Raw genomic sequence first — 23,103 nt, 5'->3', positions numbered from 1 at the left:
CAGCGCCGGTTTCCTTGTCCATATTTTTTCCCATGTCTCAAAAAAAAGAATAAACACCCTCACATCTTGCGAGTAGCAGTGCTATCCACTGTGCCTCGTTGCCTCAACCCAACTACCTTAGCGCCGGGTCGATGAAGCCATCGAGTTCAGTGTACCCAATCAGCTGCCGCATCTCCACTTCGTCGTGCTGCCACTGGTCGTCAGGTTGCTGCGCAGTAAACACGGGGGGGTCAAAGTGACTGCTTGTATGAGGCGATGGATGCGGCCAGTAGCCATTCGCATGAGCGGGAAGATGTTCAGTGTTGATGGGCGGGTGGCTGAATTGGGAATCAGAAACAGCTGGAAACTCAGTACCAAAGTGGTGCTCAGCTGCAGCAGGAAGTGAAGCGTCAAACTGAGGCGCCGTGGCAATGGGGTGTGTAGGCGAGAGTTGGTGTCCGGTTGTGGCGGGCAGGCTCTGGATAGGCTGCGATGTTGTGGCAACAGGAAATTGTCCAGGAAGCGACTGCTCATCCGAGATAGATAAAGCAGGCGTGGAAGCACCACTGAATCCAGTGAATGAGAAGGCACCCGAGTCAGCTTCACTAGGCGTGCGGATGCCTGACTTGCCATGCTCTATGTGCAAGTGCGTTTGAAGATCGCCTTGCGAGGCAAACTTGAAGCTGCAGCCTATCACAGTACAAGGAATGGTATACCGGGTCGTCGCAGAGTGTCCCGCCAACATTCCCACCATATCGTTGGGTTTCTTGGAGACTTGCTTCTTGGTTGGGGGTCGAGGAACGCGAAGGTGTACGTGAGTTACATGCTCAAGAAGATTGCCTTTAGTCACGAAACCCTGTCCGCACGCGTTGGATTTGTCCCATTCGACCTTTGGAAAATCAACCTCGCCACAGATCCAGCGCTTGCCCAAGTGGATGCTGTTGTAATGCGTTGTTAAATTCGACTTCTTGGAGAATGTCTTTCCACAGCCGGGGTGCGGGCAGGGGACAGAACCCTGGCCTTTTCTGCCCCCCTTGGAGCGCTTCGTATGATCTAATTCGACGTGGGCTTCCTGGTTCTCTCTCGAGGTGAAGACGCGATCACAGAAGGAGCAACCTATATGGGAAGTATGCATGTGTCTTTGCAGGAGGTCCATTGTGGGAAAGCCGATGTTGACTCCACCCTCCTTGTTACCACACTCCTCGCACCAGAAGCGCGGCTCGCCATGTTCCCGCTCGGTATGTCTCTTCAAGGCGTTGGATGTATCGAAAGCCGCGACGCATGGCAGGCCAGTCTCGGCATGCAGCTCAGTACACGCAAATGCTGGCTTGTTCTCGTGGTCAGAACGGATGTGTCGGTCCAGGGTCTCTCGCTTGCGGAATGACAGATTACACGGCGGAAAGTCTCGGCAGCGGAATTTTTCTTGGCCCAAGTGGACGGCCTGGTGTCGCTTGAGGCGGGTCGAGGTGGTGAAACTCTTGCCGCATTCCGATTCGGTGCAAGTAAAGTCGCGCTCCTTGGTATGGGTTCCCTTGATGTGCTGCTTCAAGTGTTTCTCTTCGATGTAATCCTTATCGCAATCTTCGTACGGGCAGGCGAAGGGGCGCTCATTGTTATGAGACCTCATGTGAGCCGTGAGCCTTGCGGGTCTATTGAAGGACTTTGTGCAGCCGGGCCAGTTGCACTTGATGGTCTTGTAATCGGAGGGGAATTTGCGGGCGGGCGGTGACGCGCCGGAGAAGGAGGTCATCGGGGTGGCGGCGGCATGGACGGAGCCGTTCTCGTCCATATAGTCGGATTCGCTATCGAACATGGAACCCTCATGGTGGTCGGTGCCGGCAGTAGAGGGTGTGGTGACTCGACCCCTCTTGGTGGGTGACTGATAGTCCTCCTCGTCGAGGTCGGCGACCTCAGCGAGTCTCTTCATAATGACGGTAGTGAAGTCGACGCGGGCAGTCGGCAGCCAGACATGAGGCAACAAGCGGTGATAGGATGCAATTGTACGAACAGTCCGGGCTGTCGTTTGTGTCAATGGCAAGTGAAGCAGTTTCGCATCCAGCCAGTACTTTCCCGATCTTCGTCGCTCCAAACTTATTGGGAGAGGAAAGCGGGCGGCTCAAAAAAAAAGTTCGGATAAGCAAATTTTTGGTGGGGCAGGGATCTTATCAGCGACAGGGGTTGGAAAAGTTCGACTTCCATTTTGGTTCGATTTTTTCTAAGCAGCGCTACGCAATTGTGCGCCGAGGTTCCTGCAGTTTCCTTGCAGTTTCCTCAATAGTAGGTGCGTAGTGGTGAGTGAGCCAATCAGACCTCACTGCCGTGAAGGGCAAATAGTCAGGAGAGAGTATAAGTAAAGTAGGTATCCATATAGTGACGGGATCATGGTCGGGAAGTTAAGTTGAAGTGATGACTGGATTAATTGCACCTAAAACCCAATTTAGGTAGTACCTACAACTAGGCAGCTGCCCCTCGGCATATATACATTTATATGCTTCCATCTATATGCTTCCAGCGTATAGGCGCTTATCCAGTCGTCGCCAACTTCATATTACCGCTTAAAGTATAGAAAGTCCTAGGACCAACAGGAGCCGGTTGCTGGTCGGTGCCTTCAACTCAATCGTCATATTGAAGAAAGCCAAGCGTCAATAAATGGGACGGGCACGAGGGTCTCATTGACTACAAGTCTGTCCCTATGGGTAGAGGTACTTGGCAACACCGACGATCAAATCGTGGGAGTGGCACAAAAGCTCTCCGTATTTGAGTATTGGTTTCAGGGGCACCATTACACACCACTCCTTCCCGTCATCCTTATTTACCATGGAATTCGAGGGGCTGAACCTGTTCGACCTGGCAATGGACAGACTGGAACGGGTCAGCCTTGACCTTGGTGAAACGACGAGCCGGAACCTTATGCTGGAATAGGACATCCATCTCGACGACACTCAGCCCCTTGGGCTCCGGTAGTCTGTAATATGCCCACACGTAGGAAATCAAACAAAAGCCGCACCAGACGAACCCGCCTTTGCCCCGGAGATTCCATGCCGTCGGGTTGAGTATAGGATTGTTCAGGAAGTTGGCACCTATGCTCATCACGTTGTAGGCATTGCGGGCGAGCGCTACAGTCTTGATCCGAAGTCGAGTTGATGGCATCTCCGAGACGAGGCAGTAGCAGACAGGGCCGACCGTGACGCCGTAGGTCAGCGTGAACAGCATGAGCAGAGTCCCGGAGGCGTAGGCAACGGCATTTGACGGCTCGGGGATCCCCAAGAGGCCGACGGCCAGAAGAAGGACGAGCATGATGGCAAGGCCCCGAGGTACAGCGAGCGGCGGCCAACGAACTGCATCGCCCACCATGAGCAGATCGTGCCGAAGACATTGACGGCATTATGTCCGAGGCCGAAATTGAAAGATTGCTCGTCGTCGAAACCCGCTTGCTGGAGGAAGTAGGTGACATTGCCCCCAAACCAGATGCCGCATCCGATTTGGATCAGCCAGGTACAGCAGGCAATCTCTGTGCGACGGAGGTCTATCCCCTTGAAGCAGTCTAGATAAGAGGTGCCCTGGGCCACAGCTCGTTCTTGTGCATCCGTATAGATCATCATAGTCACGTTTCGATCGACACTATAGTTGCTGTTCTTTGCCGACACCAAGGATCGGAGCACCTTCTCGGCATCTTCAATACGACCTTTCCGCACCAGCCACCACGGGACTGTAATTCAGTGTTAGCCAAAGCACTTCGTTTCACTGGATTGAGAACAGCCGGGTTGGATGATGATGTTCTCGACTTACCTCGGGTGCCAACAAGACTCCGACAATGACTGGAAGTGGCCAAGCCCACTGGATTGTGTACGGAATGCGCCAGCCCCAGTCGTCCTGTCTGTGCAAAAGGCCGCGCAGGACGCCCTGGGAAATTAGTTGGCCGATTGCCCACTATCTAGAGCTTAGCAATGCGAGATCCGGAGGCGGTTGCTCCCTCCTGCTCACTGCGTCTGGACTTACACACAAATTGACAAAAGTCGTCAAATAGGGGCGAAGAGCCATCGGCGCTATCTCAGCGGCATATGTCGTGCTCAACGTTTGCCATGCCCCCCAGGGCAATCCGCACAAGCATTCGCCAGCCATCAGCATGCCAATGTTCTGCGCAAAAACCATGATGAAGATGACGAGGATGATGAAGACCAAGCTCCCGAGCAGCGTCTTTTTATAGCCGTACTTCTCAGCCAGGATGCCAGCCAGATACAGACCGGCAATCTCACCGACCTGGACCATGGCCTGAAGCCCGGACTGCGACGACGCTGTGAGCTGGTAGGAGCTGGAATCGTCGTTGACGGGCTCTCCGAACTTTTTGCGGAACGTTGGGTACGCGAAGAAGCCCACCAGCAGTGCTGTGTCGTAGCCCTCCATCACAAGCGACATCGACAGGATCATGGAGAAGGCGATGGCCTTGAGGTACAGCCTCAGAGCTTCTCGCAGCGTCATGTTCCGCTCGTAGTCAGTAGCCGTGTGCGCATCATGCGCTATGTCTCCAATGTTGCTGATACCCGCAGCCATCTTGGCCAATACCGCGTCGTCCAGACGAGCCGCTCCAGCCGCCGAGGCCACAGTTACCGTATCTCTTCTCATCTTGTTCTGCCACAGACTTGAGCTCATTCGCCATCACGTCTTTAGCCCAGCCCGTTTATTTGCGGTACAGCTAGCTAATAACCTCTCAATAGGCCGCGATAGATATATTGGGTTGAAAAAGGGGTTTGTGAGTAGTGTAAGAAGCATGTTAGTATCAGGCCGCGCAGTGACCGTGTCCCCTCCTCTTGTATGACCATCCCATGATTATCGAGTCGCACTGAGCAAAACCCATTGTGCCCTTCATAACTGTTAGCTTGCTTCTAGGCCAGGAGGTCTGCAAGCAAGCAATTGGTTGCATGCATTAACGGTGTCGGGCTTGCCATTAAGCTTTGCAACGGCACAGTCGCCATCGTTGGTAGTAGGATTCACGCCAGCAAGCCCGCCTGGCTTCTCCGCCCCCCTATCACGTACTCATTACTAGTCATGGTACGATAAAGACGGGATAGTCTTCCTTTGGTCGTTGACATTTGCTTCGTTCTCATTGGTGAGCAGATCCCGATGTTGTCTAGAACCGGATTGCGGGGGTGCGGGGAAAGCTTACGGTAGGTAGTGGCGATTATGAAGGAGTACCCGTCTAATAGACTTTTCTTTTCAATGTCGTACAGAGGTATCACACGTTCCTGGCGTGGCTGGTACTTACACAAGCGAGAGCAGGTTTGACAACGACGCTTACATACTTACTAGGTAGGCACTTACGTACTGAACGTGCGTGGAGTCACACAAGGCTCGGCCACCCCTATTTAGCATGCATGTTCGAGAGCACCAGGTTCCACCAGGACTCGCTACAAGAACCATGTCATCAGAGGCAGACTCGCACACAATTGGTGGGCGGAATGGTGCAAACTACCGCTTCACGCTCCTGGCGGACGGACTCCTGCGGTATGAGTGGGCGCCGGACGGCGTCTTCGAGGACAGGCCATCTGCGTTCGCCGCCACACGCAACAGCAGCAACCCGGGCGAGAGCAAGGTCCCGGATCACAGGATCAAAGAAAGCGATAGCCTACTGGAGATCATCACGACGCGCTTTCACCTTACGTACAATAAGCAGGAGTTCAGCCCCCACGGGCTGTTCGCCATAGTAGCCAACCACACCCGCAGCACCTGGCGGTACGGGAAGGACGAGGAGAACGAGGGCGGCACGGCCCGAACGCTTGATGGCGTGGATGGCAGGATGGAGGTCGGACGTGGCGTGGTATCACAGAAAGGGTTTGCTACCATCGACGACTCGGCGACCATGCTATTCGAAGAGGACGGCTTTATAGCCCCTCGGCGTCCTGGGCAGGGACGTGTCGATGGCTACCTCTTTGCCTACGGCCACGAATACCGAGAGGCCGTCAAGGCGCTCTACACGATCTCCGGGTCGCCCCCGTTCTGCCACGCTGGGCCCTTGGCAATTGGTGGTCGCGTTACTACGAATATACGGCAGACTCGTACCTGACCCTCATGGATAACTTCCGCGACAACGGGATACCGCTATCCACAGCAGTTATCGACATGGATTGGCACTTGGTGGATGATCCACGAATCGTCGATGCAGGCATGACGGGCTGGACTGGGTATACCTGGAATAAGGAGTTGTTTCCTGATCCGCCAGCCTTCCTTGGTGAACTACATAAACGAGACCTCAAGGTTACCTTGAATGACCACCCAGCGGATGGTATCCATAGCTACGAGGACTTGTATAAAGAAGTCGCACAGGCTGTGGGACATGACACATCACATAACGATCCAGTGCCGTTCGAGATCACGGACCGCAAGTACCTGGACGCATACATGAACATCATTATCAAGTCCCTGGAGGACGACGGCACCGATTTCATTTGGGTGGACTGGCAGCAGGGTGAGTTCTTGCTGATGGGCGTCGATCCGCTTTGGGTATTGAACCACTACCATTTCGTGCACAACGCCAAGATGCACAAGGGGCGTCCCATCATCTTCTCTCGCTACGCTGGGCCCGGCAGCCATAGGTATCCCATTGGTTTTCTCCGGCGATTCGGTGGTATCCTGGGATAGTCTGGACTTTCAACCCGAGTTCACCAACACGGCATCCAATATTGGTTATGGCTGGTGGAGCCATGATATCGGCGGTCACAGTAAGTTGCCTCCTTCGTTTTGAAGCAGCGTGAGCTGATACTAGATAACCCAAGTGAACGGTGTCAAGGACTATGATCTCCTTACCCGCTGGGTTCAGTATGGTGTTTTCTCGCCGATCATGCGACTTCATTCCAGCAAAAGCTTGTGGGTGGCGAAGGAGGCATGGAAGTTACCGACAGTATACAGAGAGGTTGTGACTGCATTCATGCGTTTGCGACATAGGATGATTCCTTACCTTCACACTATGAACTTCAGGCAAGCAGTGCAGGGCGAGCCGCTCATCCAGCCGATGTACTGGGAGTATCCTTACGTGGATGCTGCGTATAAAGTACCCAACCAGTACTACTTCGGAAGCCAGATGATTGTTGCTCCTATCACAATGCCCCAGAATAGCAGCCTAGGGTTGGGGAAAGTTAAAGCATGGCTACCACCAGGGCGTTACGTTGACTATTTCAGCGGCGTTGTGTATGATGGAGACCGAGAGCTGTGGCTCAGCCGCCCCCTGGAGCAATATCCAGTGCTGTTGAAGGAGGGCTCCATTGTACCCTTGGATCAGAATGAGATACCGAAGAATGGCGGTGGGAGCCCCAATGCCTTCGAGGTCGTTATAGCCGTTGGCGCCGATGGCTACTTCGAACTCGTGGAGGACAACGAAGATTCCACTGCGACGAGCGACAGCTTGACCCAAGACCAGGAATGGAGCAGGACATCCATCAACTTCACCCAATCCACGGGTAGGATCCACGTAGGATCCACGAAAGTGAAAGACAGACCCCGTGGCTGGTCTTTCCGGTTTCCTGGGCTCAAGACGATAAAAGGCATGTCTCTGCGAGTAATGGTGATATCTGCGTCTCTAACGGAAGACTACACGCGGCCTTTCAGCGGAAATACGATCAGCGTTTCCGATGTGCCGGCTGAGTCGCAGGTCATTGTGGACTTGGGACCGAATCCTCAGCTAGCGATCAATGACCCAGTGTCTCTGATCGAGCCGATCTTGAATGAGGCCCAGAACGACTATGAGGTGAAAGATGCTGTATGGGATGTCGTGTCAGCGACAAAAGTTTCGGCGCTGGACAAGTTGGGGCAGCTCCAGACGCTGGATATCGATGAAGACCTACGCTTAGCTGTCACGGAGTATTTGATCGCAGACAGCCGATCGTAGAGTCTAGAATGACCTTAATCAATGTATGTATTATACTATTTGGGTTGAGATTGTAAATAAACCAAATAGTATGTCGTGCTACGTGATAACTTCCTAGCCAAACCAGCGTTTGCGCGTTGTGATTACACTCACTTATGCCATTCACGCTCATTAAAATGTTTTGAAGATATTGTCTGAATTGGAAGCAGAGAGTCACAAACATCAAGAAGCACAAAGAAAGGGGCACCACAGCACCCTTGATAAAGCCACGCCACCACAGCCACAGCACCCAGCAAGGATGAGCTAAGCCACAAGGACCCTGCAAAGAAATCCGACGCGCTACTCGACGCAAGCAGAAAAAAAGCCAAGCTCAGTGGCCGCGGGAACTTTCTTCGTCGTCAGCCTTGCAGCTTAAATTTTGCATTTCCCCAAGCCTGCCTCACCATTCAAAGTAGTTTGCCTTTCTGCGCTGCGCCAACCCACACGGACGCGCTCAAGTCTCCCATTTCTTGAGTGTTGCACGACATCCAACAGGCGTCAGCAAGCCTTCTTTCGACTTCAACCGAAGCAAAATGTCCGACTTTGGCGACGATGACCGGGACGATCCCGTCCGTGGGTAAGTTTCCTTGCCTCTCTCTGCCTTTGCCGGATTGCTTCTTTGGTTGCATGCCATCCCGCCACCTACCCTCCCGTCTGATTGCGCCGCCTTCGCGCATGAGGGGAGGGAAGACGTTTTTCTCGCGTCTCGCCGCCTGCTGGAGCTCATTTACTTGTCCCGCAATCAAATGACTGACCGCTTCACCCACACACAACAGCGACGAGCCCATGTTCGATGATGACGAGGAGCCCGTCGAGGAGTTCGATGCCGAGGTGCCCGAGGATGAGACTACGGGCGCCGGGGCGCCGAGGAGGAGGAGAACGTCGTGATTGGCGGCGACCCGTCGGCGGCCGCGGCGCAGGCCAGGAGCAAGAAGGGCGGCGAGGCCAGGCTCGCGCACAAGGACAAGAAGATTCCCACCGAGGAGCGCACCACCACACCCTACATGACCAAGTACGAGAAGGCGCGCATCCTCGGCACGCGCGCCCTGCAGATCAGCATGAACGCCCCCGTCCTAGTTGACCTCGAAGGCGAGACGGATCCCCTTCAAATCGCCATCAAGGAGCTGCGCGAGAAAAAGATCCCTCTCATTGTACGCCGGTACATGCCGGATGGATAGTATGTCTTTCTTGTCCCTCCCCCTTCGTTCTTACTGTTCTCGTAATGGATCCCTGGTAGACTACAGGCTCTCCGATTCTCTTCTTCAGTGCTAACTATTTTGCCCTAGCTACGAGGACTGGACATGCGAGGAGCTACTGCAGTAAAAGTGCTTTGTTTTAAGCCAAGAGTTTCCAGCTCAGTTGCTGCGAAGTTGCTATACTTAGATCCTTTTTGGTCTGCATAGAGAAGAGAAAAACAAGAAAACCGGTGTTTTAGCGAGGCGTTGTTTGGCTGCTTTCCAGGAATATACCAATTCACATCCCACCCATTGTTTTCTGACTGCGTTGCGTCGACATGGCCGATTTGTCGCTGTATCTCCCGGTGGTCCTTTCTTACCGCGACTACTTATACTAGTAGCTGCTGCAATGGGCGGTAACAAAGAATTACCCGTACTGTGCTACGTAACATGTCGACTCAAAAGGTCTTCAAAGATAATGAAAGTGACGCAAAATCATATCTACTTATTTTGAGTATGAAGATGAAGGAAAAGAAAAGAAAAAGAAAAGGTTGGCACAATCAAGGCTTGCTTTGAGTCGTTAAGTATGGAACACCGGCTTATATGTAGATTCCAATAGGGGCAGTATACGTATTACGGCTTGCTCAACTAGCCACGGCACCATGTCCGTGTCAGTTAGTGTCACGCGCTACTATTATCAAAGTATGCAGAAATCCGAATGGCTTTATCGTGTCTTCTGAACTGTTTTTCATCGATTTATTTATCTTTGGTGTACTATGCTGAACTACTTATAACCCCTAGAGCAAGTATTTCGCGGCGTGCTGGACATGGTCCTCGGCGAAGCTCGAGATGAAGAAGTACGAATGGTCGTAGTCAGGCTGGTAGCGTACTGTGACGCCCTTGACGCCCGTCTCCTTGACGGCCTTTTCGAAGTTCTCGGGCAGCAGCTGCTTCTGGTTGTAGAAGTTGTCTCCAGTGCCGACGTCGATCAGGCAGGGCAGCTCCTCGCCGCTCTTGAGCTTGGCCCGGACGAGCTCGGTGGCGTCGCTGCCGGCCCACAGGGACTTATCGTCCTGGCCGAAGTAGCCGCCGAACGCCTTCTCGCCCCAAGGGCACTGGCTCGGGTTGCAGATGGGCGCCAGCGCGCTGACGCTGCGGTACATGCCCGGGTTCTTGAGGTACAGGGTCAGGGCGCCGTGGCCGCCCATGCTGTGGCCCGTGATGGAGACGCGGGCGCGGTCCAGCTTGTCGCCGAAGGCGCCGAAGACGGCCTCGGGCAGCTCCTGGGTCACGTACGTCTCCATGTGGTAGTGCTTCTTCCACGGCTCGGCCGTCGCGTTGATGTAGAAGCCCGCGCCCTCGCCGAAGTCGTAGCTGTCCTTGTCGCCCGGCAGGTCCGCGCCCCGCGGCGACGTGTCTGGGTACAGCACGGCCAGGCCGGCCTTGCTGGCGGCGGCGTGGAAGAAGCCCTTCTCGGAGCAGTTGTTGGGCGTGCAGGTCAGGCCCGAGAGGAAGATGAGGACGGGCACCTTGCGGTCGTTGGAGGCGGGGGGCAGGTAGAGGTTCACGTCCATGGGCGTCTGGGTCGCATTGGACTTGTGGGACAGCTTGAGCAGCTTGCCACCGAAGGTCGCGATGGTCGCTTTGGTCTCGAATGTCGACGCCATCGTATAGAATGATCTTCTGGTAACGGTAGTAGCAGTGATAGTAGTAGCAGAAGCAGCAGCAGTGAGGAGTCGACTGAATGACATGCAAGGAGAATTGATCTTTCTTCAATGTGCTTGGTTACCCGAAAGAGACGGCAGCTTTGAGCTTCTGCCGACGGCAAATACCTACATATCCAGTTTACTCAGTCCAATGTGTCGTAGATAAGTGTTGGCAACCCCGCCATGTCCGCTAAAACTGACTGCCTTTGGAGACGTTAACCCCGCCACCCGGTGAATGTTTATTGACCGAACGCCCCAATCTCAGTCGGACCCAAGCCATAACAATACCCCTTTGAGCATTGGAAGCTCCATCATTGTTTCATTGATCCATTCCAAAGTATTATTATTATTTATTATGCTGCAACGGAAAAGCCTATGCCATAGGCACATCTTGGCTTCGTATCGGTGATATTGTAGCTCCAGTGCTCCCCGCGTTCTTCGTCTCAAGCTCCAACTGCACTGGCGTCATCGTCATAGAACCCGAAACGCCGAAGCACCCCCGACACCTGCGGCAATGCCAGTAGCAGCGCCGGCAGTTGTTACAGCAATGGCCATCCCCTAATATTACTCATGCTTAAGTATCCCGTAGCCAGGGTTCATTATCATTAGTCTGTTCGCAAATCCCTTGCAGTTTCCACCTTCTCTTTTGTCGACCATCACGATGCTGCAGTAGACGTCGTGTTCTCGTAGCAGTGGAAGGCCTCGATGAGAGTATTCCACTGGATCGACGTCAGGTCGTATTTGACAGGCGACGAGAAGCTGACGGCACCAAACGTGCAACCGGTCGGACTGGTGCAGATGTCGGAGCAGTGACCACTATATAAGTCGCATATCAGTATTCCGTCCCTTCGAGAACAATACACAAACACTGGTTAGAAATGGCCGCTAGAAAGCTTACACTCGCGGGTAGCAGTAGAAGTTGTCACCATCAGGCGCAAAGGTGGCTGCATTGCCCGACAGGTTCGCGGGGAGGTCGTGGCAGTCCGACATGGAGTACACCTCGTAGTGGCATGGCCCGGTGGCGTTGACACCCTGGCAGATCAAAACCTGTGCAAGCGATTAGCAAACAAGTCTTTCTCTGAAGACGACCGGTGAAAACACGGAGGGTTCGTCCTCAAAGTGCGGAAGCAACCTACACCTCCGAGTCTCTCTTGGCAAGCTGCTGTGTCGGGGCCGCTGACGAGAAACAGGCGGCAGCGACAAGAGCGGCGAGTATCGTGGGGAATTGCATGGCTACTACTTGACCCTTGGCTGGCTGGACAAGGTTGGTAAACTGCTGAGTACGGCTGTTGGACGAGGCAAGGCGAAGGGAAGTCCTCTACACTGATGCAGGGAAAACCCGAAGTATTGTAATAAATGTCCAGGAAATTAGCTGGTAGGGGTACGCGAGCCTTTCCACAAATGTCAAAATTTGAGTTGCAAGGGACGTGGAATGTTTGTCAACAAGGGGGTCGTCGGGAAGCTGCATCCAAAGAAGCGGAATCTCATTTAGTAGATCAAAGTTGCACCCGGCTCGCTTTATACACAGATAGCCCTGTCGGATACGGAGTATATCCAACCTCTTTTCCCTTTCATGTGTTCAGCTGCCTAGGTCGGTCTTGAAATATGCCTTTCTATTACCTAGCGCTGACTGCATCGAAGTCTGGACCCTCTCTTTCAAAAGAAGGCTGGCTCAGCTGCATCCCTGTACGCCTCTACAAGCATCAATGATGCGAACTTACGTACACACGAACGCCCTGTTTGTCCTTTACCGGTGCGGAAAATTACCGGTGCGAAAGATATGTCTCAGAAATGGGTTCTTCCAATCGTTCCAGAACATGAGCCTGTCGTCAACGTGCAGGTGGACTAAGCACTTCTACCCAATGGCCGACTGCATGTATCATATGCCAACGTCCCAGTCAGGCCGAGATAATGGGTATCTCTATATGAAATTGGCTCTCGAGTATATATACTTATGCTAGTGTGTGCTCTTTCTCCAGCGTAGACGACAGGAAAAACGATGCAGATGAATAAGTAGCTCGCTTGCACGCAGCACGCAGGCTCTGGCATACTAGATCTGAAAGTATGGAGGAGGGGGGGGGATGTCTAAAAATAGTCCCACTGAACGTCCTCTCCTCCCCCAAAAATATATCACTGCCCGGCATGGCTTGTCTAGCTGACCCTCTTCTCAACTTCGGGGCCCAAACCCTCCTTCTCAAGCTTGAGCTTCATCTCAGCTTCCGCTTCTCTCTTGATGCGGTGGTACGCGAGTTTCTCGAACCGGCTCAGTCCGCGCCACCAGTGCTGTCCTGCCATGTGGTCGCTGACCCGCTCGAGGAGGTGGGCGGTCTTGACTCTTACGTCCTTATCCTTGTGGAAAAGGCCGAGCGCAAGGTAGAACAGACCGGCGTGTGATTCGGGCGCTACCGTAAGGAGTAGGCAGATCTCGTCGTACGAGTGAACGTACTTTGCAAATGCCATATAAACATCCCGACTTTGGGCGGGGTTGAGCTTTTGCGACCTTAGGCGGTCATGCAAGTGATGTAAGTCAAGACCTTTGAGAGGTCTGATGGTGTATACCTGGGCGAGATCCTACAGCGACGGTTAGCTGATGCTTTCAACGAGCAAGGAGAAGGGGGCTTTGGGTACTCACCTGGATGTAGCTATAGTAGCTCCGGGTGTTTTCTCCACCCCTCGATCCGGCAGACATTGCCCGCTAGTTCCTTTTGCTTAGCTGCATCATCCGCCCACACGTAGCCATGGCCCCCTGCCCCTGTTACATGTTCGTACTCGTCGCCGCCTATATACAAAGCGCTGGCACCATATACATTCTCTTCGAAGGCTGCTGCAATACGTGTGAACTTGAGAACCCAGTCACGCCACTTTGCTCTGATGGCTCTTTCGCCGCGTCTCGCCACGATGCTCTTCAGGATATCACCCATGAAAACCATATCTCCGGTCAGATCGGTAGTCGCAGTCGTGGTGGGCCCACCCAAAAGGTTGGCGAATGCTGGATTCTGTTGCTGGAAGTATATCAAACCTTCCGTGATGGGCGTGCTCTCGATTTTGCTGCTAATCTTCATCCGCCCGCTTGGGATATCACACAAAAGGTCCCACCATTCGGGGGTGATTCTCAAATGTCGGGTTCGTCACGCCGGCAATGAACCCTGGGACTTTCAAGAGGTCATCGATCTTGGTGAGGTCCGTATAGGGGAATGCATGCCTTGTGAAACCGCGCAAGAGGCCACCAGAGGCCAAAGCACAGGCGGCAAGCACTGCTTCAGCCACATCTCCTGATGGCATATTATGGCCCAGGAAGATAATTCGCTTCTGTGTAAGAAGCGCATTGGCCAATACGATGACGGGGTGCGTATTTGGACCATTTGTTGTCAGATGAGGATGGACCGGAAACGGTAGGGGAGATTTGGCGTGAGGGTCCGAGAAGGTCTGAATCAGCTTGATGAGGGAAAAGTCGCCCACAGTCTCGGGCATGACCGCAGTGGGCACCTTTACAGGAATGGGTATTCCCTTGTATAGTACTTTGCTTTCGAACTCATGAGTATCTCGTGGAATTGAGTACCCAGGCGAACCCTGCAGATGTGCTCTGGTCCCTGCTCGAGATATTTCTTGCGCCTTCAGCATACTCTTACCTGCATCATTTGGCTGGCTGAGTTCCTTCTGGTCCTCGGCCATGCGCATCTCAATCATTTGCGCAAACTTCTCGACGAAAAGGTCTTTGTTGTCGCTCGCAAGTAAGAGATGCCTTTCAAGTAAACTCAGTTTTGGCATCAGTGAGAGATCCATACCATTAACAGCATCGTAAAGCATCGCCAGAGTTTCGGGGACAGGAGATTTGAAGTATTCTTCGAGGGCAAGCAGCAAGAGAGGCTATTCTAGAGATTAGTTGAAGAAAGCAGGAGCGGATATACATAAGCGGAAGGGCCATCATACCTTGTAGATGTGCAGGAAGGGATGTCGTGTACATATAGCCATGGCCTTCACCACCGCACCTCTCTTCACCGTCTTGTCCTGCTTCGTGTTTACCAAGTTCAAAACGTAGATTAAGGGGGGGCCCTCCCCGCCTTCAGGTTCGCTATCGGTTGATTCATCGTCCCATTCGTCATCGTCATTATCTTCATCGTCTTCGCTGTCCTCGTCGGGTTCTTCGTCGTCATCGTCGGGGATCAGTCCAGCTGCCCGGTCCTTTCTGCGCTTTCGCCTCCTCCGCCTTTCTGCCTTTGCCTTGGCTTCTTCCTCATCTTCCTCTTGGCTTGTGTCTTTATGCAGAAAGAATATGGTCCAATCCTGATTACGCACGTGTGCCTGGTCCGGCAGCATGAGCTCGGCCAGCATGTGCTCGTCTCCGGTGATCGCCACAGGATACTGGTGTTCCATCACCGGGCCACGGTCGATGTCAAAGGACGCCACAAGGATGTATTCGACATGGTTGTCGATTGACCCACGCGGATACTGCGACCGAAGCCGCCTAGGCGATTGGGCATCGGGGTTGTAGCGCTTCGGGGCTGATAGCGAGGAATGCTGCGACGATGCGCCAGTACGACTACCGGCTGATGATGTCTTGTTGGATCTGGAGCTAGGATCGGACGTGCGGTCGGTATCGGCCGCAATGGGCGGCTGTGGTGACCGGGAGGGTCGAGAGCTGTGCGACATCTGCGAAGCGGACCGCGAAGAGGGAAAAGACGACAGAGATGCGCGCGGGTTCGCCGCGCCGGGCTGACCATTCGAGTATGACTGATTCGTTGTCGTCCGTGTGTGCTGAGGCAAGGAGCCATGGATTGAAGTCATATTCGTTCCAGTCCCCAAGTGTCCCCTACAAGCCCCCTCGTTGCCCGGATTCAATGTGGGTGTGGAACCGAGAAAGGCGTGCGTGCGTTGGTGCAGTACCTAACGTAGGTCTGCCTGTAGTTGTACGTGGGAATGCGCGCGCTGTTGTAAGCTCTGAGCTAATCGTGCCTTTGCTGAACTCTCTCGGCTTCAATTGACCGACTACTGCAAAGCCAATTCCAAGGGGTACTTTGAGTGACAAGATTGATGCACTCTCCTGAATGTCCCGTCTTCCTCACCTTGCCTGGCGGTCCAGGACCCTTTGAATTTGACGGGGGCGGGCACGATAAAAGGGGGGTGGGAAATTGATCGACGACAGCCCCTGCCATTCGTGGAGCCGAAGTAACAGCTCGGCGGCTTTTGAGCACCCGAAAACTGTTAAAGAGCGGTACCCAGCTCGCCCATCGGTTCCCTCTGGGTGAAGATCTCGGAATGAATGGCGGCTCGGTAGGAGAAGACGACTCGAATATGGTTCTATGTACGAGTAATCATGGACTGAGGTGCAGGCTTCATTGCTAAGTACTTAATCTACACAGACATACATCAATTACACGACTTCCATGACCTCCCGTCGCTACCCACCTACGTTAATAAAGTAAAGTGAGTCTACGAAGGTACGTGGTTCCTCCGATCTAGCGTTTGGCTGTTCGTGTTTGAGCTGGCGCTGATACCCATCTCTTACAACACTATTCACATTACTGGATGATATCTGGTGATGTGTGTCCCATAGTCTGGGTGTGCCTGTTGTGAAGCAGGAGGAGATATTGTATGGGTTCCAGGTTCTCTTAGCAAAACTCCCACTACTTTATAAGTCCCCAGAATAAGTAGGAGTGCTGATAAGGGTCTCTGGGAATTGCGAGAGCAACAGCACCAATGGCGTCATTTGTAATACTTCTGTTATGTCTGAGCTATGGCAGTGACTCGTTGTAAAGTGCTGGGTATTATATCGATAGGGGAGATTAAATATGGCTGGATATCTTGCTACATATAACATCGAAGTAGGCTTTGGTATGTAGGTATGGACGGACAATCATTTAATGTTGTCGTTCTTTTCATGGAGATACATGTCATGTATCCCTAAATGCCCGCTGGTGGAACAAAGGACCCTGAAACTGGAAACCTGCAGATAACGGTAAGTTGGGTGCCCCAAGGCTAGGATCGCAAGCCTCACCTACAGTGACCTGAAGAGAATAACAAGCCACAATTCCTACCGACATGTACTATTGATGCAGGCGTACATTAGGCGTGTAGTGGAAGTCAGGTACCACGCTGCTACTCCCCGGAATTACAGCCGGAGGGCGGCCTGTGCAATTCGATGCTAGCGTTAGTCAGTTCTTTGGTGCACTTACCTCCTACCAGGATTCTTTCCATTCCAGTTGGTTGCCCGGTCAAACCAGCCGACTTGTTGACCACACTGGCTATCCCAATCTGGCTTTGTTAATGGGCAATGAGAATGGTAGTGACTTCACGGAATTCGAACGTTGCCCATATTGTTTCTAAAGTATCTATCGCCATAAATTTCTGTTTCTGGCAGTCCCTGTTCTCTCTGAAATCCCCTGTGGTTCTTTTGAGGGTCCTTGGCGGTGCACGCCATTCCCATACATATTCCCTTTGCTTCCCCTTGTAAACAATCAGGCGAAATCAAACCAACGTACGAGGATCCATTGACGCATACCTACTACATACGATACGGCATCGGCACCGGCATCAGCATCTGGGTAACTCGAACATTGCTTCTGCATAAAAGTCAAGACCTTTAGCCGCATACTACTACATCATCAGCCTTCTCCAATTTTACAATCCATGGTAAACATTGAATCCTCAAGTGGAGCAACTTGTACTGAGCACTCCCAACTGACATCTGTGTACGAACATTAGGCGATGCAGGCTGGGTATAAACCTTCGCCCCTGAGCCACAGCGGCACTACTAGAGGCTCTCCCTTCCGTCGACCGGAGTCACCTTCATCACCATCAACTCTACGACAAGCGACACCTCCCGGCTCCGCTACCAAGGTCAGCAGTATGTCCACACCATCGCGGTTTGCGAGCTCGTCAGCTGCAGCAGATCTGTCCGAGATACGAAAGTCGCTGTCGTATACGCAGACCAACGACATGTCTCTGAACTCCCTTGGCTCACCGACGCTAGTAACATCCCGAACGCAACCAACATCACGCGCTGCACATGGCAATGCCTTATCACAACTTCAACCTGCGCAGGTACGAACTCTCAGAGACAGCTTCCAGATCCTAGATAGGGACAGCGATGGGATCGTCAACAGAGAGGACATAGTCGATATGCTGAATCAGCTAGGTAAGCACCAACACTTATGAGCACGTGTGAAAATCGGTAGAGCTGATGCTTTCTATACAGGTCTCCCCACTGGCCCATCCGACATTTCTCCATACTTCCCACCAGGTGGGCCGCAAACGATGACACTCGCCGCATTCCTGAATAGCCTGGCAGCTGGCCTATCCTTAATGTCCCCAAGTGCCGAGCTGATGTCTGCGTTTTCGGCATTCGACGATGATGATAGTGGCCAGGTAGATCTGGCGGAACTGCGGGATGCTTTGCTACATACAGCTCCAGAGCCGGGCGAGCGTGCTCTTTCCGCGATAGAAGTAGAGAAAATTATGGCTGGCTTCAATGGACGGAGGGCGTTCAGCAAGAGTATGGCCGGTGGCCTGGGGAAAAGGGGCGAGGTGTTCAAATACCAGGAGTTTGTCAACTCTATTGTGGGAGGGAATAACAACTCGGAAGCTACTTCTCAAGAAGGGTCTGGAAGTCAATAACTCACGAGATGCATAGAGGCGTGAGGCCCTTGGCTATGCACAATCACGAAGAACGTTTGATATGAATTCATGAATTCATGAGCCCACACACATGTTTGTATTCTACCCAGGAGCTCATCCTTGATTCTGTATGTCTACATGTAAAAAAAAAAAAAAACTATGGATGGGTGAACGGCGTCTCAATCAAGCTTTGGCTCAATAGCAATGGCCACATCAGCCGAGATAAGCATAGTCAGGTACCCCACGACTTGTGTGTCAATATGCACGCAGTGACAGCATGACGTTGAAATTGATGTAGGCGTTAATTATTGCAGATCTTGCTGGTTGGCTGCCGTATGGTTGAAATATGTATCGTGATGAATGCATTCATGTGGTGCGGTAGGAAAGCGATGACGTTTACGCCAAGTGTACCTGGATACCATCACCCCCATGCAGTTTGGTCGAATCCATTTTACATGTTACAGCCGTCCCAGCCTCCGACTGCAGCACTGCGGCTTCAATCAGCCTTGCCCTCATTTCGAGGTTGCGCCCCCACAGAACCTTCGAGAATCAAGGAGTTTTGGTATGAGCTGGGTTGGCGCAGGCAGTCAGCCGGGACGTGCCTTTTTTCTTTGCAATCCCGGGCCCCTGGCGCCTGGTGGATAAGGACCGTTATGAAAACTGATTAATGTTCAAAGCGGTGCACAAGGATATTTATCCCGACCAGCCAGCAGAAGCGAGCACATCTCTCGCCCCGTATCCGACGAGCTTACATATCAAAGACCCCATAGAAATAATGAACAAGAGCGACGGCCGAGTTCAACCTCTTCATTTTATCTGCAAACACTTCAACTATTGGCCACTGAGACGACCGGTATGGGCTGTAGGTGGCATCTGGAGGTAAACAATGCCGAGTCTGGCTATGTCTATTGGATGAACCACTCTTTTGATGTGGTAACGTTTGGCGGCGGTTGTGGGTGTGGGGGCCTACACTGGAGTACTCTATACCGTGACCTATGGCCTGGGTATAGCCAGTGAAAAAGGTATTCTACACTTGAGTGGCTCCCGCTTCTCCAATTCACAGAAAAAATTGACAGGCTGGGGAGAGGAGACGGATTGGCGACGAGGATTTTTATCCCGTCAGGAACAAGAGAACAAAGTGGCATACGACCACGGAATTTGTGCAATAGACTGGGGGGGTTTGGCTGTGCTAGGCTAATAAACCGAGTTCATCAATAGTCCCTCTGGCCGGATGGAAATACATACCTAGGTAGAGCGGGCGGCTTGTTGGTCTTGTCGCATTTTAAAACCAATCTTGAGGAAGCTCGTCCCTCTCTCCAGCTCACTCTGGTCTCTCTCGAATCTCTCATTCTTTTGGTCTTCTACCAAAGTTCAATATCATATTGTACTGCGCAACTCTTGTCTCAACTTTCACACCCCAAGCCTCTGGCCCGTACCCAAACTCGAGTAGTGGCTTTCCTTCCCTTAGTACATTGTCTCAGGCCATAGCTCCAGCTTGCGCCTGCACTGCACTGTACTGCACTACGCTGCAACACCTCCCAAGCCTCCTACCTTGTGTCTATTTTCGAGTCGGCTCTAAAAGCGAATTAAGCGCGTTGCATTCCGTGCTAAAACGAACACCGGCGATATATCGACTCGTGTTATAGTTGCTTCCAAACAGCCAGCAGCTGCCAACAGCCTAATTCCCCAAAGACGTCAGACGTGCAGCTGAGTCAAGCGCTGCGCTCCAGAAGGCGACCGTTTGTACCTGCGCGCATTGCGGTGAACACTGGACAGCATCCACTCGCGACACATAATAAAAACCGGGCTCCAAACCAGAGAAGAAGAAGAAAAAATCAAATCAAAGAAGACGAACTTGCATGAGCCGGCATACAACACACATTCCTGTGCCGTTTTCCTAATCGGGGCTTTTCCTTTGGCGGAAAGTTAGGATACATTCAATCAGCTGCAAAGGCTCCTAAAAAGTTTGGAGAGGTGCTTAGGGCGGACAGAACCGAGTCCCTGGCCCTGCCATTCGAGGTGGTGTGGGAACTTTTTTTTTGGAATCGGGTTTAATAAAGTAACGTATAGAATCTTCTATTCCCTCCTCCAAATGAAGGGCCTCTTTTCGTCCAAGAAACCCTCTGCTTCTCCTTCGCCCACCAAGAAGCACCCGACCGGGGAGAACGACGAGAATCGCAGTCCACACGCCAATCGATATCGGTCTGGTTCTACGTCGCCTATTAAGACTGCTCCTCAAGCAAAGCCGGTCGGAAGAAAGCCCGTTCGGTCCGCGTCGCCCACGCAGAAGGACTTGCAGAAGGACTTGCCTGCTGCACCCCCTTCGTCTGCAAGGTCTCGCAGCACCCGTTCGTTCGGTAGCTCTTCATCCTCGTCGCGGCGTAATAAGATTGACCCCAACACACATCCCCTCAATCTACCCCCCGACGAGTACAAGCGCTTGTCAGCCTTATCCGCCGCCGCCATGAGCGACCGCAGTTCCTTCGACAAAATGGACGTTGACCGAGAGGCCTCGGCCGCTCCTCCATCTTCGCCCCCGGCGAAGCCTCAGCTCCTCCAAAAAAGAAGGTCACGGTTCCCATCAATATTCCCACCAACACCAACGGAACCAAGGAGCCCACAAATGACGAAGGGCCAGCTCCCCCACCTCATCGGTCGAACCCCTCCAGCCCTGTGCCCACCACAGAGGACGAGGCTGAGTCGTACAAGGCCGCGGGCAACAAATTCTTCAAAGAGCGGGATTATCGAAATGCCATCATACAGTACTCCAGAGGTATGCTTCAATATGCTGGGCTCTACCCATTTCCCGTCCCTTCCATTGCAAGACAAAGAATGCTGACTGACATTTCCCTCTCGCAGCTGTGGAATTAGTTCCGAACTCGGCAACCTACTTGAGCAACCGTGCGGCGGCTTACATGTCCCACGGGCAATATGAAGCTGCCCTCGGGGATTGTTCTCGGGCTGTTGACCTTGATCCGACCAACGCCAAGTTTCTGCTTCGGCTTGCTCGTATCTATACCAGCCTAGGACGGCCTAAAGAGGCCCTGACAACATTCAGTCGCATTCAACCGCCTGCCTCGGCCAAGGATATGGCACCTGCCAAGGAAATGTCGTTGCACGTCAAGGCTGCTCAAGATGCCCTGGTCAACGGCACCTCTGGTTCCATGGTGCTGCATGCATTGGACCAAGCCGAAAAGCTCTTAGGCATCGGAGCCATGAAGCCTCGTAAGTGGCAACTGATGAGAGGTGCAGCCCATCTCAAGATCGGCGGTATCAACTCTCTTGGTGAGGCTCAGAACGTAGCCATGTCCCTCCTCAGGTACAACAGCCAGGATCCCGAAGCGTTGGTATTGCGTGGACGTGCGTTGTATTGCCAGGGAGACAACGACAAGGCGATCCAACATTTCCGCAAGGCCCTCAGCTGCGACCCTGACTTCCGGGATGCTGTCAAGTGGCTTCGAACTGTGCAGAAGCTTGACCGCATGAAGGAAGAAGGCAACAGCGACTACAAAGCCGGCCGGTGGCAGGCTGCTTTTGACAAATATTCGTCGGCCTTGGAGGTGGACCCTGCTAATCGTGGTACAAACGCCAAGCTCCTGCAGAACCGGGCACTTTGCCGGTTGAAGCTGAAGCAGTACAATGAAGCCGTGGCTGACTGCGACCGAGCTGTCAGCCTCGACCCCCATGTACATTAAGGCACGCAAGACAAAGGCAAATGCTCTGGGTCAAGCCGACCGATGGGAGGATGCTGTCCGCGAGTGGAAGTCCATTCAAGAGATGGACCCCGAGGATAGAACTATTCCCAAGGAGATTCGCAAGGCGGAGCTTGAGCTGAAGAAGAGTCAACGAAAGGACTACTACAAGATTCTCAATGTCGACAAGAACGCCGACGACGTCCAGATCAAGAAGGCCTACCGAAAGTTGGCTATTGTCCACCATCCTGATAAGAACCCCGGAGATGACGCCGCTGCCGAGCGTTTCAAGGATATAGGCGAAGCCTATGAAACCTTGAGCGATCCTCAGTAAGTTTGATAGCTACCAAGTTGCGTGAGAAGTTGGGTACTAACTCGTCTGCCTAGAAAACGTGCTCGCTATGATAGTGGCGAAGATCTTGTTGATCCCTCCGACATGTTTTCCGGAGGCGGTGGCATGGGCGGCATGGGTGGAGGAATGGGCGGTATTGACCCCGAGATCCTCTTCAGCATGATGAACGGTGGTGGTGGCTTTGGTGGTGGAGAAAATTTCGAGGCGCTCGCTTCTCAGCTGGTGGTGGCCGGCGACCTGGTGGTTTCCCTGGAGGCTTCCAATTTGGCTGACAACCCCAGTCTGAGGAAGATGACGATATTGCCGAAGAAAGCCAGTCGGACGACTGGGAAGGCGATCATCCATGGAAACACGAGCACAAAGGCGCACCTCATGAAACAACGTCTCGTGATGCTAATTTCGACCATCGCATTGCTCGTCTTCGTCGATGGGGTGTCGTTCCTGTTGCTGCAGTTGTTCTCCTCCCGCGTGAGCTTGTAAGTGTCTTGGTCGTGCTGTTGGGTGTGCTGTACATCTGTGCAAAGTTTTTGGGCATTTTACGTGGATCTTCATCGGTCTGGTAAAGAGGGCAATGGGAGTTTCAGGATTCAACAGACTGGTGAAGGCCAAAAAGAGGACAAGAGAAGAACGAAGGGGGTTGATAGATGATCCGCCGTCATCTTTGCATTGTTTTTCCTCCGCTCGAAAC

General features: G+C 52.8%; 9 protein-coding genes across 9 annotated transcripts; 4 read left to right on the top strand and 5 right to left on the bottom strand.

The window, feature by feature from the left end:
- Positions 1-112: 112 nt before the first annotated feature.
- Positions 113-1,906, bottom strand: PG994_011597 (uncharacterized protein; the record flags this gene model as incomplete). Its single annotated transcript, XM_066863006.1, has 1 exon — positions 113-1,906. The coding sequence occupies one exon, from the start codon at positions 1,904-1,906 to the stop codon at positions 113-115; it is 1,794 nt and encodes a 597-aa protein (XP_066712116.1).
- Positions 1,907-2,787: 881 nt separating this feature from the next.
- Positions 2,788-4,602, bottom strand: PG994_011596 (uncharacterized protein; the record flags this gene model as incomplete). The annotated part of the gene is made up of 4 exons (XM_066863005.1): positions 2,788-3,317; positions 3,347-3,688; positions 3,765-3,882; positions 3,979-4,602. 4 exons carry the CDS (start codon positions 4,600-4,602, stop codon positions 2,788-2,790), a joined length of 1,614 nt encoding a protein of 537 aa, XP_066712115.1.
- A 793-nt stretch (positions 4,603-5,395) lies between these two features.
- Positions 5,396-7,858, top strand: PG994_011595 (glycoside hydrolase; the record flags this gene model as incomplete). The annotated part of the gene is made up of 4 exons (XM_066863004.1): positions 5,396-6,032; positions 6,089-6,569; positions 6,616-6,695; positions 6,750-7,858. The coding sequence occupies 4 exons, from the start codon at positions 5,396-5,398 to the stop codon at positions 7,856-7,858; spliced, it is 2,307 nt and encodes a 768-aa protein (XP_066712114.1).
- Positions 7,859-8,409: 551 nt separating this feature from the next.
- PG994_011594 (DNA-directed RNA polymerases I- II- and III subunit RPABC2) lies at positions 8,410-9,199 on the top strand (the record flags this gene model as incomplete). The annotated part of the gene is made up of 4 exons (XM_066863003.1): positions 8,410-8,453; positions 8,653-8,707; positions 8,746-9,053; positions 9,163-9,199. The coding sequence occupies 4 exons, from the start codon at positions 8,410-8,412 to the stop codon at positions 9,197-9,199; spliced, it is 444 nt and encodes a 147-aa protein (XP_066712113.1).
- Positions 9,200-9,848: 649 nt separating this feature from the next.
- PG994_011593 (S-formylglutathione hydrolase) lies at positions 9,849-10,718 on the bottom strand (the record flags this gene model as incomplete). The annotated part of the gene is made up of 1 exon (XM_066863002.1): positions 9,849-10,718. One exon carries the CDS (start codon positions 10,716-10,718, stop codon positions 9,849-9,851), a length of 870 nt encoding a protein of 289 aa, XP_066712112.1.
- Positions 10,719-11,413: 695 nt separating this feature from the next.
- Positions 11,414-11,988, bottom strand: PG994_011592 (uncharacterized protein; the record flags this gene model as incomplete). Its single annotated transcript, XM_066863001.1, has 3 exons — positions 11,414-11,573; positions 11,656-11,804; positions 11,896-11,988. The coding sequence occupies 3 exons, from the start codon at positions 11,986-11,988 to the stop codon at positions 11,414-11,416; spliced, it is 402 nt and encodes a 133-aa protein (XP_066712111.1).
- A 920-nt stretch (positions 11,989-12,908) lies between these two features.
- On the bottom strand, positions 12,909-15,542 carry PG994_011591 (spindle pole body interacting protein; the record flags this gene model as incomplete). Its single annotated transcript, XM_066863000.1, has 4 exons — positions 12,909-13,328; positions 13,445-13,795; positions 13,854-14,624; positions 14,688-15,542. 4 exons carry the CDS (start codon positions 15,540-15,542, stop codon positions 12,909-12,911), a joined length of 2,397 nt encoding a protein of 798 aa, XP_066712110.1.
- Positions 15,543-16,662: 1,120 nt separating this feature from the next.
- PG994_011590 (EF-hand) lies at positions 16,663-18,371 on the top strand (the record flags this gene model as incomplete). Its single annotated transcript, XM_066862999.1, has 3 exons — positions 16,663-16,713; positions 17,460-17,892; positions 17,953-18,371. The coding sequence occupies 3 exons, from the start codon at positions 16,663-16,665 to the stop codon at positions 18,369-18,371; spliced, it is 903 nt and encodes a 300-aa protein (XP_066712109.1).
- Positions 18,372-20,463: 2,092 nt separating this feature from the next.
- On the top strand, positions 20,464-22,895 carry PG994_011589 (uncharacterized protein; the record flags this gene model as incomplete). Its single annotated transcript, XM_066862998.1, is given in 5 exon segments — positions 20,464-20,848; positions 20,881-21,144; positions 21,231-22,057; positions 22,068-22,393; positions 22,451-22,895. The coding sequence occupies 5 exon segments, from the start codon at positions 20,464-20,466 to the stop codon at positions 22,893-22,895; spliced, it is 2,247 nt and encodes a 748-aa protein (XP_066712108.1).
- Positions 22,896-23,103: the final 208 nt, after the last annotated feature.

Source organism: Apiospora phragmitis, assembly GCF_038363925.1.
Source record: "Apiospora phragmitis strain CBS 135458 chromosome Unknown utg000010l:1.0-9815664.0:1.0-9183399.0, whole genome shotgun sequence".
NCBI classification, from domain to species: domain Eukaryota; kingdom Fungi; phylum Ascomycota; class Sordariomycetes; order Amphisphaeriales; family Apiosporaceae; genus Apiospora; species Apiospora phragmitis.
This window is presented reverse-complemented; position numbering and strand designations above follow the sequence as displayed.